General features: G+C 36.4%; 2 protein-coding genes across 3 annotated transcripts in view; one reads left to right on the plus strand and one right to left on the minus strand.

Moving 5' to 3' along the window:
- The window catches only part of MLLT3 (MLLT3 super elongation complex subunit), a 277727-nt gene that overhangs the window by 102503 nt on the left and 154070 nt on the right, over positions 1-21154 (minus strand). The gene's annotated exons all lie outside the window — the stretch shown is intronic.
- LOC118913712 (acyl-CoA-binding domain-containing protein 5-like) lies at positions 16664-19830 on the plus strand. Its single transcript, XM_057498733.1, is given in 3 exon segments — positions 16664-16846; positions 16849-18359; positions 19080-19830. Coding segments are annotated over 2 exon segments (1491 nt in total). The 5' UTR covers positions 16664-16785; the 3' UTR covers positions 18279-18359; positions 19080-19830.

The following is a 21154-nucleotide window of genomic DNA, read 5'->3' on the forward strand; positions in this document are numbered from 1 at the left end:
TAATTCAGGGCTATGCTAGCAGATGTCTGGCAAATACCTGCCTGAGGAAAAAGTTCCTGAGTTTTAGTGTTTGCTTATTTCCATTAAGAAAAATATTTTCAAAGTATTGACAGTAAATGTCAACCTAGAACTGTATAATTAGCAAAACCACTTTCCACAATAGGGGCAACAGTCAAAACTTGGGTATTATAACAAAAATTGAGGAAGTTTACTAACAGGAGACTTTCACTTCAAAGAATGCCCACAGGATTTACTTCAGGAAGAAGGAAAATGGATTCAAGAAGAAATTATGGTAATAAGAAATTAAGGTAAAAAATTAAAAAAAAAACTTTTTAAAATTAAAAAAGAAAACAACTCCATGTATTTAGAAAAGTAAAGACACAATTTCAAAAATTCACAGGTAAAAGAAATTAAAATGGAAATTTCAGATTCATCATATTGAGTAAAAAAAAACCACTTTACAATAAAATTTGTGGAATTTTAGTTAAAACAGCACTTGGAGGGAAAATTTTATTCTTTAATGCTTTCAGTTGAAAAAAAATGACAGAGAATTTTGGAAAACAGACATAACAAACTCCACCAAAAGGGAGGCTATAAAGATCTTTTTAAAGAATAAAAAATTCAGTGAAACTCAATGAATACACCTTGGAAAAGAATCAAGGAAATTCACAATCCTCTGCGAAAGATTTATTAAGACAAAGGAGGAAAAAAGCACAAATAAATATGAAGGAAAAAGGAACACACTAACAAGCAAATACAGCACAGATTAAACAGTAAGAATGTCCTAAGTAATTTTTTGCCAACAAATTTGAAAATAAATTCTTGGGCAAATATGACTAAAATGACCCAGAAAGAAATAAAAATCAAGAGTAATTCCTTATTCAAGTCAAGTAAGTACTTTAAAATCTTCCTACAAAGAAAATATTCAGGCCCAAAGGTTTTGCAAACAAGTTCTAGGAAAAGATCATTTCAATCTCACAGGAACTCTTCCAAAAGATGAAGAGAAAATATTTCTCACTTTATGTAGTGAATAGTATCAAAGTAACAAACTTGCCAACAAGAGCAAAAAAAAAAAGAAAAGATACAGACCAATTTAACTCAAGAATATGGACGCAAAGTTTTTAAATAAAATATTACCACAATTAATCCAATTGTGAGGGGGAAAGAAAAACAAATAGAGCAAGAGCAAATTGGTTTTATCCCAGGAATCCAAGAGCAACTTAGCATGACAAAAATGCTTGTCAAGCACCACATTAACAGATTAAGAAGAACAAAACCATATGTTCATCCCAAAAGATGCTGAAAAGTTGTCTGAGGAAATAAAAAAATCCATGTATGATTTTTTTTAAAAGAAAACAAACTTTTAATAAAACAGGGCTAGAAGATAAATTCCTAACTTGACAAATGATAACTACTAAAATTCCATGCAAACAACACTCTAAATGGTGAATTGTTAGAGTCATTCCCTTTAAAATCAGGAATATTACACTTAGTATTTTATAGGTGATCCCACTGAGACAGGACCACAAAAGGCAGGGAACAAAAGGATAGGAAAATAGAAAATAAGGAAGACCTTTGTCATTAATGACATATACGATATGACTGTTCACCTAGGAAAAGAAAGGGCCCAAACAGAAAAATTACTAGAATTAATAAGTTTAGTAAGATGGTTAGAAGTATCATCATTATGCAAAGGTAAACAGCATATTTATTCATCAGTAACAAGTAGGAAAGATTTAATACTCTATTTATAACAGCAATAAAAAATATGTACTAGGTATAAATAAAATGTAGAACTAGGTAGACCTTTACCAAAAATATCTTAACATTTTAACAACTTTAAAGAAAGTCTAAATAAACTGATAGACTAAGTTTATGTGTAAGAATACGCACTATTCACAGATTCGATGTAATTTCAATTCAAATCCTAACTGTCTTTCTAAGAACTTAAACTGATTCTAAAATTTATATGAAGTAAAAAGAATGATGTAATAGAATTTGTCACACCATACAACAAACCTCAATATAAAACCATAGTAATTACAACACTGATATTGTTACAGATATCAGCAAACTGACCAATGGAACAGAAATGAACCACATCACCCCAGTAGATTCACAAATATATGAAAATCTGACATTTGACAGGGTAGGCACTGCAGATCACTAGGTAAAGCATAGACAACTCAATAAAATGTGCTGGGACTGATTTTCAATATAGGAAAAAATTTAAATTAGACTCTTACCTCATACTATACATAAAATCAATTCCAGATGTTTGAAAATATTTAAATGTTAGACAAAACTTCTCAAAAGTGTTAGAAAAAAATACAGGAGACTATCTACATTGACCTTGGGGTATAAGAACGTATTAAACAGGACACAAAAAGAACTAACCATAAAAAAATCTAACCACATTAACATAAAGGAATTTCTGTCTATCAAAAGATACCATAAAGAAAGTAAAAAGGCCACAAACTAGAGAAAGATATCTATGGTAAATACAACCAACAATGGACTCTATTTTATGCTCATTGCCAATGTTAATTTCATTTTATCCAAATATACAATTCCTATCTCCAGAATATAAAAAGAGACCCCCAACAAATAAATAGAAAAATAAGCAGAAGACATGAACAAACATTCCCTTCAGAAACATGTATGGCCACGGACATATATGCTCAACCTCATTACTCATCACTGAAATGCAAATGAAGATAACAAGATACAATTTTATGACTACTAAATGAGCAAAGATGAACAAGTCTGACCAAATAAGAGAGCAATGGGATCTCTTTATACATTGCTGATACAGGGTTCTAAACCGTCACAACTACTATATAAAATAATAAAAAGCTAAATATGTGAGCACCCTATGACTCAGCAATCCCATTCATAGATGTGTGTCCTTAAACAGTATTTCTCTACATGCGGTCAGGGAATGAACATCAGTACTATCTGGATGGTTATTAGAAATTCAGATTCTTAAGCACCATCCCAGACCCACTGAGTGAGAATCTGTGCAGTGGGGCACAGGAGTGCTCATGTTTACTAACTCTCCAGGTGAGTCTCACGTGCCCTAGAAGCTGAGAACTACTGAGTTACAGCAATGTTAGTCAAACAGAACCTGTTAGTGAGACTGGAAAGTAATACAGTAGATTGCACCACTGTTTATAAGTCAAGCAGTATATGGGTCATAGTCATAAAAGTTTGAAATCCATGGCCCTAGAAAAACTCTTGCACATAGGTACTGGAGACATGCCTAAGAAAGTTCATAAGTATACTGTACACAGCAACAAAAATAAAACAATAAAAAAGGGGTAGTGTAGATATATGGACAAGAGAACAGATCCACAAATCATGCTGTATGGACTCTTATACAGCAGTGAAATCAATTACATGAAATAACGAGGAAAGTCTTAAACAGTACTGAGTAAACAAAGCAAGCCCCAGAAAGTTGCATATAGCATTACACCATTTTCATAAAGACCACAAATAAGTAAAGCTGAACAGATAGAGGGATATACACGATTGTAGTAAAACCACATTTAAAAGCTCAGGAAAACTCAGGAGGGTAGTTGCATCTTGGGGAGGCAAAGGGATGGACTGGTGAGGTGTATACAGGCAGTCAGAATGGCACTAGTATGTTCTAATTCTCATACTTAAATTGAATGGTCGGTTTACTGTGTTTGTTTTATACTTTACATATGGAATACACATAATTTCCTCCTATGTATCAATTATAACCTACCAACATTTTTATTTTAAGAAAAGCTCAAAATTCCTGGCATCAGAACCTTTTAGTTTAGTAAGGGAAATTCACAGAATCAATGAACACGTATTTACTAGCTGCATATACATCATCTCATTTAATCATTTAAGAGTTCTGTGAGGTAGGTACTTGCCAAAAATAGGCAATCAAACGTGTGATGAGTGCATAAATGCTTGAGTAATTTTATAATACAAAAAGAGAAAGTTTGATCATATGCTACGTACTATAGAGTTCTACCCACAGGACTTAAATGAAATAACAAGGATGATTTACTCTATTTAGATAGGAGTTTATCATCTTTTACTGTTTCTACCATTTTATTACTTATTACCAAAAGTATAATGAGAAAAAACACTTTTTCCTCTGGAATGATCTCCACTCTAAGGTATAGAAACTAACAAACTATGGGGTGGGGGGCAGAGTAAAGTTGACTAATATAACATTTGTATATTAGTAGAATTTCCATTTTGCCCTTAAAAGCAGTTAGCCACATGGGAGGCACCAGCATTCTTCAGGGTAGGGGTAAAACAGAGCTGTAGTAATGCAAGGAAAGAAATTACCAAGGCTAGAGAAAAAAAAAAAAAAATCTGTGACATATTTAGTCTATGCATTTTAATAAGAAGAACAGTTCGAAAAGTGCAAAGTTGAAACCTTTTTCTCATTGAATACATATTAATGTAAATGAACACACTTGGGGAAATGGCAGCCTTAGAAAATTATATCCATCCTTCACAAAGAACTATTTCCCTTCACAGGGCTCCTACAAATGTATGCTTTCTCTCTTGCTTTTTGAATTTGGTTCACTGTTGTGTCCCCCCAGTGCCTAGAATAACTAACTCCTAATAGACGCATAATAAGTATTTATCTTTGAATTAATTCATGCCCTTCTTGAACACTTACTATATAGTAGGCATTCAGGAATGCCAGATCAACTAAGTTATAGCCCTCATCCACACAGAGCTAACATTCATGATTAAATCAAAACAAAATGTGCCCTTCCTCTTCCTGAACAATTCAGTCCAAAAGCTATTTGGTGGGGCCAAGCAAAGGAGGCAACAGGAGGGAAGAAGACAGCAGTGATACAAGGAGGGGCATCATGCCGAGATTCAGAGCCACTAAGGAGGGGCTGCTCCTTAGACAAATGGCTGAATTTAGGGCTGGAACAAGGAAAATACAAAATAAGCCAGGTGCATATTCTTGTAGCAAAAAGTCAGAAAGTATGCAAAAACTGATAAGAGCAGGTCAAAAAGACACAAAAACCAAATTGAAGGGGCTCCCACCAGCCAAATCAGGAAAATGTATGCACAAAAATAAATAATGGTAGTAATCCATTATAGCTCATTGAAAAATATATACATCCATGAGCACATGATGATATAATAAACTCAAGAATAAACTTCAGTTTGAGGAGGAATGGAATATTTACATTTTCTCAAAGTACCTCCCAGTAAAATACCCATTAATTACAAAGAGAAAAAAAAAGCAAAAATCCACAGTGGAGAAGCCTGGCCAACACTATCTGAATTAAGCAATGAGGGGAACACTACAGTAGCAATGGTGTAGTGCAGTCACCATGACCAGGTGTGATGAGACCCATCGAGCGTCACTTCTGCACTATTCTGCCCGTGATACATAACCTGAATTGAATCATGAGGAAATAGCAGACAAACCCAAATCAAGACCCATCTACTAACTAAGTGGCCTGAAATCTTCAAAAATTTCAAGTTCATGAAAGTCAAGCAACCATTCTCAGTTGAAAGACACTAAAGAGACATGACATGTGCACTCTACACATGGATTCTAGACTGGATCCTTTTGCTATAAAAATAAAGGACATGAGAGGAACACCTGCAAAACTTGAATGAGACCTGAGGAGTAGAAGTTGATACTGCATCAGTGCTAATTCCTGACTTGGATGGCTATAGCATGGTTATATAAGTAGATGTCCTCGTGTGTCAGAAATAAACACTTAAGTATTTAAGAATGAGCATCACATTGACAACTTACTAAATAAAAAAGAGTCCAGGAAAGAAATGCTAATTTGTACTATATTTGCAACTTTTCTATGCGTTTGAGATTATTTCAAAATTTTTTAAATGTAAAGTAAATAAGTAATAGTATTTAGAAGAAAGAGTCCCATGTGCCAATCTATACAAAGGTAACTGAGGGTCCTGGGAAGGGCATCAAAATCAGAGGGTGTCCAAGAAGGATCCTCAGTCTGTTCAATTTGCTCTACTGGGCTCTCTCCTCAAGGCCCTGTATCATACTGGTAGCAGACCTAAATTGTACCATATTCTTCTAAGAGCAATCTTTCACCCCAAAAGTAACAAAGGCTTCCTTATACAAATGAGATTTGTCAGCTAAATCAAGGCTTTCCTAATGTAAGGAAAGACAGTGATTTGCTTTCAAAAATGCCAAATGAGGTTCCGTTTCCATACCACATGCAAAAACAAAACAAGCAAAAACCACACATGGTCTGAAGTCTTCACATCTTCTCTCCACTAAAACCGATTGTTTTTGTTGAAGAAAAAGACGATAAACTTGTGATACAAATTCAAAAATGTATTTGGAAACAACCTATCTATGGCTTATTTGGGAAAAATCTGTTCTACTTGGTAAGATCTGTTTTAGAAACAAGACAATTTTACATATATTCACTTTGACCATCTAATGGTTTACACAAAAGACCAGCATTCCAAAAAAGAAAATATGGTTGTTTTGCCATCCTTGGTAAAAAGAGCCCTCAGAGCCTGCTTTGGTGGATATGGGAACAGGGCCCAATAATACTTTCTGTACTAAAAGCGGATGCCTTAAAGTACCGCCGCTTTTTCTCCTAAGAGCAGCCCGGACTGACAGCTATAAATTTCTTCATGTAATCACTTTCTCTTTTTCTAAGAAACTGAGCTGGGTTATTTTAGTCTGCTGCTGATGAGAATGTACAATCCCCTAAAAATTGACTATGAGGTTAGAGTTTGGTAGAAAGAAAAAAAAATCCAGTTTTCATTCACTGTATACCCAGCATCTGGCATTAAGCTTGGCCCATAATAGGTACTCAGATATTTTTTAAGTATTTATACTTTCTCCAGATAAGGCAAGCCCTCAGCTTGAAACAAAAAAGGTCTCCTGGAAGGAAATTCCAATTTTTGTCTAATTAAACACTTCAAGGTATCTGGGCAAGAGGTAAGAATACACTTTGGTAACTAAAAACAAGAAGGGATAGGATAGGGCAATGCTTTGAGAAGGTCCTCTCAAACTCAATTTTCAGAAGCAAAAGAAATCGGTTTTATTCAGGGAATTTTGATCTATGAAGCAGGAAACAAAAGGATAAAAATCTTCTGCCAGAAGGCTTCCAGGACTTGAAAAGCATCTTGGATTTCCTGAGCCTGTCCCACCTGTCCTAGATTCATATACTCTGAGCTATTTTTAGGTCATGTATCGTGCTTTTGGAGTGTGTGTGCGTGTGTGCATGCGTGCGTGCATGCATGAGTGAGTGAAGAGACAGAAAGAGAATATCAAGCCAAAACAGCTTCCCCAAAGAAGAGGTGGCAAACCAGCGAGCCACAGTAAGCTGATTCTAATTAGGTGTATTACCATCCAACTTTTCAACCCTGAAGAGAAAATTTTTCAACATTTAAGCTCTTCAAGAATCACCACTACCCTATGACTTACATGTATCTCTACTTTTAAAAACCTGGTAGATTAAAAAGTTTTTTGTTGACTTTATTATAGTCTTTTTCATATGCTGGTTAATGCCAAGGGAAACCACTTCTAAAGTCATGCATACCCATGCTGTTTGGCTGGAAAAAAAAAAATGACTCCCAAAATTGCACTTGTTTCTAATTTACAGAAAATGAAAACACAACCAATCCCCACATATAGGTTGATGCTGGCTTAAGAAAGTTTGGGTGATGGGGGAGCAAATTCCTAATTATCATTTTCTCCATGCAAATTGGATTTTTGGAAGCAAGAAAAATACAAAGAACTTCAGTCTAAAAAGTGGGAAACAAAAGAATAAAGTCTGCTGCCACCAACAAGCGAGCTGCTCCACTCTGATAATTTACCCAGCTTGTCTTCAGGAAGAGGACACATGCAAGACTGTTATAGCGGCCCTAAGGCAACTAAGAGAAGTGGCCCTGTGGATTTGTTTCCTTTTTAATTCCTTGTCTCTTTTAATTGCACTTTCAAAAGAAAACTAACATTACTCTATGTAATTATAGAAAGAATATGCAAGAACAGTGAACAGAAATTCACTTTCCCTTGCTTGACCAGTCCTTTCTGTATTTGATGCCTCGGTTTTACTCATCTGCAAAACAGGGAACTTGACCTATTACATCAAAGAACCAAGTATAAAATGGTATGTAAATGTATGCTTTCCTCATGGGGAAACAGGCCAACAGAGACTAATGGTTTGTCCAAAATTACATAGTTACTAAGCGCCACTGAGAGCTACTGAAGAAAAGGTCTGTTTCATAACAGTTTGCCCTTCTAACTGCTGGGCAGAACAAATCAGGAAAGGTATACAGAAAACTGAGCAGTGAGAAAGCTACTATGTATCTCGACAATTCACACGGACTTTAAGATTACCTTCAAGGCCAATGAGTCAGGTACTGCATTCATCTTTGTACATGTAAGGCATTCACATCCTGGGCTGCCCGGCAGCGAGACAGACAGACAGACAGACACACACACACACACACACACACACACACACACACACACACACACACACACACACCTCAATGCATTTTCGTTTATGAAGGTAAATCAGAACTGAAGATTTAACTATGAGATTTTTTTTAATTAAAAAGGAAAAAGAACTGAAATCAAAATGGGAAGATGTATATAAACCACCAATATCGATTCATGAGGAGAATAAAAAAGAAGCAAGAATAGGATTCAGCTAAGATGATCTTGGGGGATAGTGTGGATGAAGAAGGAAAGAAGCTCAAGAAACTTGACCCTGGGAGACAAGTGTAATGGACAAAAGAAACAAACCATTATCAAGAGTAGGTACAGAAATCTAGGAAGAGAAAATACAGAAAGGACATCAGTGGTGTAATATTCAACAAGAACAAGTTCCAGCCCCAGCTCTGGGACCTATGTGAAGAGTCAAAGCAGAACAAATGTACCTTCAAATCAAAATACAGTGGAAGGCATTGTTATTAATGGCTCCTGATTACGAGTTCACTGATGCTCTCTCTTTGCTCAAAATTATCAGAAAAGAACATGCCGCTTTAATTTTCAACTTTAAAAAGATACTAAATCCCTACTCATTATGTTAAATGCCCAACAGCAATGGCTACATCATTCAACGGTCTTCCAGGTTTCGTAGCCATGTTCTTTCAAAGGTTAAGCCTGGTTTCACAGTCACTGATATTTGAAACCCTGGTTTAGCACAATGACTTTATCAAAAGTCCTCTGCGCTTAAACCAGACCTTTCATAGATATCTGTGGATGTTGGAGAATAGTGTCATAAGCTAAACACACAAAGCAGAGTGGCAGCACAAGAGGCCAGGCTAAACTTTTAAAGGACGTGGCTATTCAAAACTGGAATACTCTGATAACAAATTTTCAAGAAAGTCTTATTATCTCCCCAGACACTCCTGTTCAGACTATCTCAGACAAGATAGTTTTGTTTTAACATCAAAATCACCTTTTTATCTGGACCTATAAATAGTGTCACCACTGTAAATGGCTGTCCACATGGTGCCTTGTGCAAAGAAGGCTGGCCGATGGGATCAGGACAGGGTAAAGGCTAACCACACTGTGCCAGCCATGCCTTGTTCCTCGGGCTAAGGTTTCACGGGACAGGGAAAGGTGGGGGCATTTGGCTCTAATATGGCCCCAAACAAGCATGGACACCACATAGGTAGGCTTCTATGTAACGCACACAAATCCATCTCTTGAATCACCAAGAATTCATGTTAAGACTGAAATTTGTGAAGTTAACTGGACTTTTATTATATTCCATTTTTACTCAAACTGTAGTTGAATGGCCAGTTCGTTTTGTGGATAGGGCATCATTATTTCATTCAGTATATCCATTAGTGAAGCCTTTTATATTAAGCCACTTCACACTACCCACAGGCCCTCAATCTACCCTAGAAGGGGAGAAAGGCAAGATAACATCTACAAAGACAAGTTACAAAGTTTGCACCTACAATCATCTGTATTAAAATACAAATTTTTCCAAAAAACAGATCTAATATGGCCCCAACATCACTAAAAAACTAGACCATCATACTATTTGTCGAAACTATCAAGAATCTCAAACAGTTCTTTTTTTCCTACTGTCATTTATAGTTTTTAGGCCTTAATCCAGTAATTTTAATTTCGAGAAGCTGACTACCACATGGAGAAATCAGAAACAACAAAACAGAACATATTACTGGTAACTTCTTAAGAAACAACCAAAATTTTTACATCAATCCAAGAGTAAGGACACGTTTTGGAATAAAAAGCATAAAACGCATGCAATTTATCTTAATATATTAAGTGTGAAATATAAACATTCTGTGGGATCTTATCTACATACGAAATACAATGGAAAATACTGATAGTGAATACGGTTACTGGAGGGATTATAACGATTTATTTTCTCCTTTTTGCTTTTCCAGGAAGTCTACATTTTTCTAAAGTTAACATTTATTTTAAAAACAGGTAAAAAAGTTTGATTTCTTCTTGAGGTTCAAACATGTTCTTTCTGGTATAACACCATTATTATATCAGTCTTGGAAGGCTTTTATTTTCATCTTTCTAGGTAACAAAAACCATGGTTTAAACCAAAGCATAATAAAAAATGACGGAAAAAGAAGTTGTTTCAATAAATAAAATAATTGTTTGCTGACTGCTTAACATTTTATTCAATAATCTCAAGTGGGAGGAAGGAGATACTATGTTATTTTAGATTTAACACCAATCTGAAGTCCAAGGTAAATTAGCAGCAGACCCAAGAACTGAATTTTGTGCCTTCAGATTTCAAACCAAACATTCTTTCCATCAGACCATGGCTGTGTCCCTTGTGGTAATAAAAATTATTATATTAAATTTATCGCCTACCATTTATCCTCACTCCTCAAAAATGAAGCACAAATATTTCTTTCAAGAGTCTCAATGCTGATGCACAGTGACTGTAATGGGGTATGTGGAGGGGACTTGATAGTAGGGGGAATGTAGTAACCACAATGGTGCTCATGTGAAACCTGAGCATAAGATTGTATATCAATGATACCTTAATTAAAAAAAAAAAAAGAATCTCAGATATTTACTTCTTAAACCACTACCTTCAGGTCCCAAGCCCAATTGCTATGAGGGTTTTGTATAACTTACAGCACAAAAACAAATTCAGAATAACCATGTCTTCCCTTGCCTACCCACAAGCCCCTGATCTACCTTAGAAGGGAAGGAAAGGCACGAACAGTGTCTACAAAGACAAGTTACAAAATTTACATCTACAATTATCTATATTAAAATATAAATTTTTCCAAATAACAGATCTAATATGGTTGTTTCTCTAATATGAAACAACCATATTAGATTGCTGTTGGGGGGTAGACAGCAAAGATAGAGAAAGAATACCAAATATGACAGAAAATTAAACTCAACTCTGAGAAACAACAAAATAAATAAGGCAGCCTGCTTGATCTTAAATTTATTTATTTATAAATTTTTCCAAATAACAGATCTAATATGGCCCAATATTTTACACCACAGATTTTTTTTTTTTTTTGGCACTTACTTTCAAAAGTCTGTAACTGTCCTACAGTCAACTTAAGTGACTTTCAGAAGACAAGAAACTGTAAAATTACTAAACATGCTGAGTGACATAAATAACTTCCTACTATTACGACTATGCTGTCCCTAAAAATTTATGAGATCAATGTCACATCTGGCATTAAGTCTCACAACTTTGATACTCTATTTATCATTCATATGTAAGTTCTACTTTCATGATTTGATTTTCTAGGCTTGGTGTTGGGGAGTGGACAGCAAAGATAGAGAAATAATACCAAATATGACAGAAAATTAAACTCAACTCTGAGAAACAACCAAATAAATAAGGCAGCCTGCTTGATCTTACATTTACTTAAATAAATCACCTTTTATCAGTGCCAGTGAAAAATAGCAGCACCCTTTTATCTGTTGAGGTGGGTGATTACAGGATGATGTATATCTGAAAAAACAAAGAGGCACACTTGTCCCAAAACAAATATCCAAAAACCCAATGAAGGTGTCCAGTAACAGCCACTAAAATAATCTTCAATGTATTATTTTCTTTGAGTCATTTTTAAAATAAACAGCCAGCTATCCATCTCTGGGCACACTGAGATGAGTTTGCCACAAAAGCCACTTACATTTTTAGAAGCCAAAGTCTTGACAAATCAGTTCCTAAGAAAATAATTTGTTGCACGTTGAAAAAAACCTGAAAACACAGACCTTGGTTAAAGAGGCTTCCGTATCTTTTTGTAACCTTTCCAAACGTAAGTGTGTGGGAAGAGTACCCATAAATTTAAGTTGAAACTGGAACAGAATATTTCCAATTTAAAATACATTAAAATGTGGTCTTTGAAAGGAAATGAAAATGGCTTTTAAACATATGAAAAGATGCTCCTATCATGCATAAGAGAAATGAGAATAAAAAATGAGATATCATTTTTCACTCATCAGGTTGGAGGAAAAATGTTTAATAAATCACTTGTGTGAAGAAATAGTTGCTCTCACACATTGTTGATGCAAGCACAGAGTAGTATAACCTCTTTGGCAGGCAATTTGTAAATGTCTATCAAAATTTAAATTCTACTTAGCCTTGGAGCCACGATTTTACTCCTAGGAATTTATCCTCCAGATATACTCACAAAGAACTATGCAAAAGGTTATTCACTACAGCTTTGCTGGTGGCCTAAAGGAAGACTCACCGTATGTCATTTTGCATTATATGTGCATTTACCTATTCAAAAGAAAAAATTAAAGTTTGAGGGGGAGAGAATGTAATCTGTACCATTTAGAAATCAGAAGTGTTCTAAACTCCCCTGCAAAGGAAATATTAAACCAGCCCACATACAATTCATTCCAGAACCCGACAATAAAATGCTACATTCAGATGGCTTGACGCAGCTGCATTTGTGAAAGCTCTTTATCATAAGATCCCTTTGGCCCTTTAATAACCAAAACCCCTTCTTTGGGATCCACACTGGACTTGAATTCCACTTTGCAATAAGCAGTTTCAGAAAGATTCCAATTTACTCCTTGTAGATCATATCATATATAAATGTAACTGTCACTCTGAGAAACAGGACTGCATTATGCTGCAGGCTTCACACAGACTGAAAGCATGCTCGCCATGTCTTCTCCAGCAAGGCCTGCCAAATGGGCGTCTGAAATGTCCTATTGAAACAGGTGGTGTCTGAACAGAATTGGATTTTTGCCTATAGAAACCCTAGTTTTAACAACTGCTGTGGTTAGTTTTAATTTTGAGTCCTCAAAATTAACTGCTTGCCAGTGATTCAGAAATAGACTGAACAACATGTTTAGACTTTGCCCTGTTTAATTGAGAAAAGAAAGAAAGGAAGAAAGAAAAAAAAACCCACCAACACCCTACCACTATCCCATAAAGAACAATAGCACCCAAGCAGACTATTTGATATCCAGGCTAAAAAAAGCAGCAGCTGTAAAATAAACTCAGTTCTCCAAAGGTGCTTGCTCCTTCTGTGCATTCTTCGTAGAAGCACAAGGATGTGACTACCTTGCTAACATACTACTTCAGAAATCTTCCAAAGGTTTTGAGAAGCCGGTAATCTGCTACAAACTTAGAGTTAAGAACAATGGTAAGAACTGAAAAATTTTCTAATGCAAATTTTTACCTTAAAAAAACACTATTTCAAACAGACCTTTGTTTCACAAGCAAAATACAAACAACCAGAATTAATCTCCTTGAAGAAAGAATCCCATGGGTTAATCTTTTTTTTTTGGTATCATTAATATACAATCACATGAGCAACACTGTGATTACTAGATTCCCCTCATTATCAAGTCCCCACCACATACACCATTAGTCACTGTCCATCAGCATAGTAAGATGTTATAGAGTCACTACTTGTCTTCTCTGTGCTATACTGCCTTCCCCCTGCACCCCCCCTCCCCACCACCGGCCTACGTTATGTGTGCTTATCTTATTACCCCTTAATCCCCTTCTCCCTCCCTTCCAGCACACCCGCCCCCGTCCCTTTCCTTTTGGCAACTGTTAGTTCATTCTTGGGTTCTGTGAGTCTGCTGCTGTTCTGTTCCTTCAGTTTTTGCTTTGTTCTTATGCTCCACAGATGAGTGAAATAATTTGGTACTTGTCTTTCTCTGCCTGGCTTATTTCACAGAGCATAGTACCCTCTAGCTCCATACATGTTGTTGCAAATGGTAGGATTTGTTCTCTTCTTATGGCTGAATACTATTCCATTATAGATATGTACCACATCTTCTTTATCCATTCATCTACTGATGGACACTTAGGTTGCTTCCATTTCTTGGCTATTGTAAATAGTGCTGCGATAAACATAGGGGTGCATCTGTCTTTTTCAAATTGGGCTCCTGCATTCTTAGGGTAAATTCCTAGGAGTAGAATTCCTGGATCAAATGGTATTTCTATTTTTAGTTTTTGAGGAACCTCCATACTGCTTTCCACAATGGTTGAACTAACTTACATTCCCACCAGCAGTGTAGGAGGGTTCCCCTTTCTCCACATCCTCACCAGCATTTGTTGTTCCTTGTCTCTTTGGATGTTGGCCATCCTAACTGGTGTGAGGTGATATCTCATTGTGGTTTTAATTTGCATTTCCCCATGGATTAATCTTTAAACCCAACACAGGTCTATCAATGTGCTGATCGCACTAACTGTTGGTAAACATGTTTTCTATGAATAAATCTAGAATAGTTTACACTGAACAACAAACTTTTTCACCATACCTTTAAGTGCTTTATAAAAAAGTGGGTAAAGATCTGTTGATTTTCTAACAGCAATAAAAGGAAAGGGAACCAAAGGGCTGAGCATCTATGTGCCACACCCCAGTTATATACAGTCCCAATGACGAAAACGCTGGCTCATCCATTTCACAGATGATAAACTGATATTCAAAAAGTTTCCTCACCTAGAAAATGACAAAGATGAAGTTTTTACTTAAACCTGTCTGATTTCAAAGCTTTTCCAATTGTATCACACTACCTCCCAACAGTAAACCTAGAGATGTGAGTTAGTAGAATGACAAGTTTTAGTTACACGATATACACTACCTACATCTTTACTTTGCCAACACACAACATTCTCTTCCATCAAACAGAATGGATATCAAACCCTTTCAGAACTTTTCAGGATGAATGAGTTCCTGCTACTACGAAGGTAATCAAGTACACAGAGAAAATAATCTGAGATCCCAAACCACTTAAAAATAAATCTTCACATCAGAAGAACATAGTTGCAAAATCGCTCAAAAGAGGATTCATCAGTTCATTGTTAAAAAACAAACAGAAGGACCTCAGTGGAATTGAGAGGTACTTCTCAGTGGGTACACTTGGTCCTTTTGCCTAAAATTCAAGAGCAAATAGACTATATCAAGTTTTGCCCTCACAAGTTTATGGTCACTGTCCTCTACCCCTCCTACCAAAAAATAAAATGAAATCTCAAGTTAAAGGCACTCTCATCCCAGAACCTCCAAGGCTGTTCTTTTCTATTTCCTGACCCCTACCCTAGGTCTTTTTCTTAATTAAGGCCTGACAAATCTCTACCACCTATACAAACTATACCTATAATGGGTCTAGCTACTCCAATCAGTCTCTCATTTAGAGGACACTACCTAGAGGGTCTTGTAAATGAAATCATTCTGTACCTCAATATTCTCAGAAAATAATGTTTAAATCCAAATGTACCCTTCCCACAAGATTTTCCCTTTTCTTTTAAAGCAAGGATATCCTTAATATTAGGGATCTGCTCAACAGATAAGCACATAATACATTTCTTCCGAGAGGAAGGAAGTATGCCAAGATTTCTTTCAGACTATTTATAGAGAAGAGTTACAATCTTAAAAAAGAAAAGAAATCCAGTGAAAATAAGAATATGTTACTGACCAAAAAAAAAAGTTGTCATGCAGCTATAAGTATATAGATTATAAAGTAGAAAAAAAAAACAGCACTTTTTTTTCAAGATTCTTCTGGCAAAAAGTTCTTTGGAGTCATTTTCTTCTAAGAGCTGAAAGCCTTTTTCAAAGATGCTGCTAGGTCTGAAAACAATCTTTCTGACCTCTTGAAAAGCCAAGTTCAACTTTTAATAGTGCTATGCACTTTTTGTTTAAAAGAAAGAAGTGACAGAGAAAGAACAATAGCCATAACAGTAGGTTTACTCCACTCACACCTCAAACTGTACTTAAGGATTTCACATATACATATGAAGAAGGGATGAGTTTTTATCCTTGAAAGGTAGAGCACACATCTATGTCACACATATAATGTTTAAATGTAAGGAACAAAGCACCCCAAAACCCAGTAAAAAAAAAAAAAAGTTTATCTGAAGAGACATATCAAGAATAAGATTTATAACAGACATCAAAAGCAAAGGCAAAAAAGAAAAATGAACAACAGGTACTATGTCAAACTAAAAAGCTTCTGCTCAGCAAAGGAAATTAACAACAAAGTAAAAGGCAACCTATGGGAAGGATATTTCAAATCATGTATCTGGTAAGGAGGTAATATCCAAAATACATAAAAACATCATGCAGTGCAATAGCAAAAAATAAACAATCTGATTAAAAGTAGGCAGAGGAGGAGGGGCGGGCGTCGCGGACATTATCGGACAGGCCTTGCCCGGCAGTACCAAGGGGCCTGCGCCGTGGAGAGCGGCTCCGCGACCACCGCTGGCCAGAGCCCCGCCGTCTTCTGCTAGAGATGCTCTTCCTCTCGGCTCCTGGGAAAGCTGGTGCTGCTGTCTGATTCCAGCAGACAGACCTTGGGACCGGGGTCGGCGTGGGCGGCTGGAGATGGCGGACACCAGATCCGTGCACGAAGCCAGGTTTGAGGCAGCGGTGAAGGTGATACAGAGTTTCCGAAAAATGGTTCCTTCCAGCCAACAAATGAAATGATGCTCAAATTCTATAGCTTCTATAAGCAGGCAACTGAAGGACCCTGTAAACTTTCAAGGCGTGGATTCTGGGATCCTATTGGAAGATATAAGTGGGATGCTTGGAGTTCATTGGGTGATATGACCAAAGAGGAAGTTATGATTGCATATGTTGAAGAAATGAAAAAGATTCTTGAAACTATGCTGATGACTGAGAAAGTTGAAGAACTGTTACATCTCATAGGTCCATTTTATGAAATTGTTGAGGACAAAAAAAGTGGCAGAAGTTCTGATCTAACCTCAGTCCGACTGGAGAAAATCTCTGAATACTTAGAAGATCTTGGTAATGTTCTAACTTCTACTCCAAATGCCAAAACTGTTAATGGTAAGGCTGAAAGCAGTGATAGTGGCACTGAGTCTGAGGAAGAAGAGATCCAAGAAGGAAAAGGAACAGAACAAAGTGACAATGGGAAGAAAATGGTGAAATCCACAGACGAAGAGAATTTAGAAATCATTGTCACTAATGGCTGTGACAGAGACAGCTTTGTTCAAGATACACAGAATGACATTCATGCCAGTTCTTCCCTGAATGGCAGGAGTGCTGAAGAAGTAAAGCCTGTAGGTGAAAGCTTGGAGCAAACTGGAAAAACTACTGTCTGCCTTCACCGAGATATAAATGATGATCATGTTGAAGATGTTTCTGGAATTCATCATTTGACAAGTGATTCAGACAGTGAAATTTACTGTGATTCCATGGAACAATTTGGACAAGAAGAGTCTTTAGACAGCTTTATATCGAACAATGGACTACGTCAATATTACTTGGGTGGTGATCCCAATCAGCCCTTGGAAAATTCTGATTTTCCTGAAGATTTCCAAGTATCTTCCAGAAAAGGAAACACTGGGGATATGCAGGTGGTAGCAGTTGAAGGAAAGGGTGAAGTAAAGCACAGAGGAGAAGATGGTGGAAATAGCAGTGGAGCCCCACCCCATGAGAGACGGGGTAGAGAGAATGAGGAATTCTCTAATGTCAGAAGAGGGAGAGGTCATAGGATGCAACATCTGAGTGAAGGAACCAAGGGTTGGCAAGTGGGAAGCGGAGGTGATGGGGAACGCTGGGGTTCAGACAGAGGGTCGAGAGGCAGCCTCAATGAGCAGATTGCCCTTGTGCTCATGCGACTGCAGGAGGACATGCAGAATGTCCTTCAGAGACTTCACAAACTGGAAACACTGACAGCTTCAGAGGCAAAATCATCAACATTACAGACTAGTAATCAGCCTCCCTCACAGAGACCGTCTTGGTGGCCCTTTGAGATGTCTCCTGGTGCATTAACTTTTGCTATCCTCTGGCCTTTTATTGCCCAGTGGTTGGTACATTTATATTATCAAAGAAGAAGAAGAAAACTGAATTGAAGAAAATGGTATTTAACTCAAGAGGACTGCTGGGCCTGGATGACCTCAGGATGAAATGGACTGTGGAGCCCACAAGATAATGTTAGCTTGTGATGATTATATTTTTTTCTGTTGTCCAGTAGTTTGATTTGTGTACATGTATAAATATATGTATTTTGAAGTACACAAATGATAACATTTTAAGGACTAATATTGCTGATACTTGAATAATCAATCCCAACTAGGTTATAAGTAGCGTACATAGATTGACCCTACCCTTTAACTTGAAGGACATTAAATTATTAATTATTGTTTGGTAACATGTTTACCCAATTATCCACCATAGAGAAATGTAAGCTGCTTTTCCAGGGAAGAGTTGTGATCATGAGATCATATTTGTAAGTGAGTATTTTTAATTTTCTAAATTAAATATGAGAAAGAATGCAAATTCCAGGAGTGAATTTCAAATGAGATTAAGTGGACTTTATATTTTAGTCACTGGATTGCCATGCGAAGGAGTAGAAAGCTGCTAGAGAGAACTGTCTCCACATCCACTTTGTGGGCTGCCTGTACTCTTTCTTGGCCATTCACAGCTCTGACTTGCGTACTCAAGCATCATTACAAAGTAGGGCCCTGTGTACTAGGCTTTCTTTTAACTAATGATTCATAGAAAAGACGCATAACCTATCTATGAAAATGAAGGATGGGTTGAAAGTGTATTCTGAGCCTGCAGCTCATTAAAGGTTTCTATTCAGTCATTTACACTGATTCCTTTGTAATCGTTTTTCTTTTAACTGAGGATATCTTGTTTCTGCTTCATAGGGTGCTTTGAAATATAAAATGAAAACTTACTTATACTGTTTTTACAAAGGTCAAAATGGAAACACGTGTAAGTCACTTTTCTGCAACTGGCAAACTGCACAGCCTGGACTCTTAACCTCCTAGTGCCTCTGTTTCTCCTTCTGGTATGATATTTGAGATGATCTATTTCACAGCATATGGGAGGTTTGCAAGCTAGCAGGCCATATGCATCCATGTGGGTAAGGCGTGCCCAAGTAATGCCGATCGAAGTGTCTCTCCCCTACTCCCGACATTTAGATGAAGAAGATGGTGACTTCAGTCCTTGAAGGCTTTGTTTGGAGTTATTTTTCCTGTATACCTTCCAAAAGTCCCTTGTACTTTAAATATTTCTCTGATTCAATGGCTTAGTAGCAAATAATTTTTAAGCGTACTTGGTATGTTTGATGTTGGGTTTAGCATTATGTGTTCATGCTAAGTTTTCAGTAAGAGAAAGTAATCCATCCCCAGCATAGAGGATGGTACTTTGTTTGTGTGATGAAAAAAAGTGTAAGAATACAACTGGCTTCTCCCAAGACTCCTTTTTCCTTATTTCTTTTCTGTCGTGTAACTTGATTTAAAAATTTTTTTAATCCCTTCTTGATTAAAATGTGTCTGAAGAGAACTACTAATCCTTGCCTTTTCAAAACTTTCCTCTATTTATGGAAAAAAAATGAAGCAAGTGAGTGAATTATATGTAAAAATAAGGTTCAGACCTGGTGGATCAGAGGTTATTTTTAAAAATCAGGTATCTGGTATCAGAAAATTGTGTTTTTTCTCTTAGTATTTCAATAAATAAAATGCAAATGAAGAATGTAAAAAAAAAAGTAGGCAGAGGAACTAAATAGACATTTTTTCCAAAGAAGACATACAGATGGCCAGCCATATATTAAAAACCATACATCACTAATCATCACAAATCAAAACCACAATGAAGTATCACCCCATACCTGTTAAAATGAGTATCACCAAAACAATAAGACATGTAAGTGTTGGTGGGGATGTGGAGAAAAGGGAACCCTTCTGTAATGTTGGTGGGAATGTACATTACTGCATTCACTATGGAAAATATAATGGAGATCCCTCAAAAAGTTAAAAGTAGAACTACCATATGACTCAGCAATCCCACTTCTGGGTATTTATCCAACGGAAATGAAAACAGGATAACAAAGAGATACCTGCACTCCCATGTCCACTGCAGCATTATTAACAACAGCCAAGATACAGAAAGAATCTCAGTGTTCATCAACAGATGAGTAAAGATGTGAGCTGTGTTTGTGTGTGATAGAATATTATTCGGCCATGAGAAAGGAGGATACTCTGCCATTTGCAACAACTTGGATGGACTTGGATGGTTATTATGCTTAGCAAAAGACAGAGAAAGACAAATACTGTATGGTATCCCTTATATGTGAAATCTAAAAAAGCTGAACTCACAGAAACAGAGACTAAAATGGTGGTTATTAGGGGCTGGAGGGTGGGGTACAAGGGGAGATAATGGCCAAAGAACACAAGTGTCCAGTTATATGATGAATAAGTTCTAGGGATCTAATGTATAGCATGGTGATAATAATTAATACCACTGATATACTTGAATGTTGCTAAGAGAGTAGATTTTAAATGTTCTCACCACAAAAAAGACACGGCAATTATGTGATGTGATGGAGATGTTAGCTAATGCTGTTGTGATAATCATTTTATAATATAAAAGTATATCAAATCGACACACTCTGCACCTTAAACTTACACAATGTTATACATCACTTATACCTCAACAAAGCTAAAGAAAATAGATATCCAATAAAATCAAAATGGTTTATAAGTTAGTAACACCACAGAGGTGCATTAATACAAAGACAATAATAAATGTTTAAATATCAGGTAAAAATTATACAAGGTAGCCAAAAATCTAGGTAAGGCAAAAAGTGTTTATTAGTCTATAGATTCTGATATTTCCACAAAAGACTAACTTACCATATGAAATAGAATCTATGGGATTACTATTATTTCAAATGAATTTTTAGGTTTTAATTTTATCACAAAATTCACTGGAATCATTC

The sequence above is a fragment of the Manis pentadactyla genome, chromosome 3 (genome assembly GCF_030020395.1).
Source record: "Manis pentadactyla isolate mManPen7 chromosome 3, mManPen7.hap1, whole genome shotgun sequence".
In the NCBI taxonomy this organism is placed as follows: Eukaryota; Metazoa; Chordata; class Mammalia; order Pholidota; family Manidae; genus Manis; species Manis pentadactyla.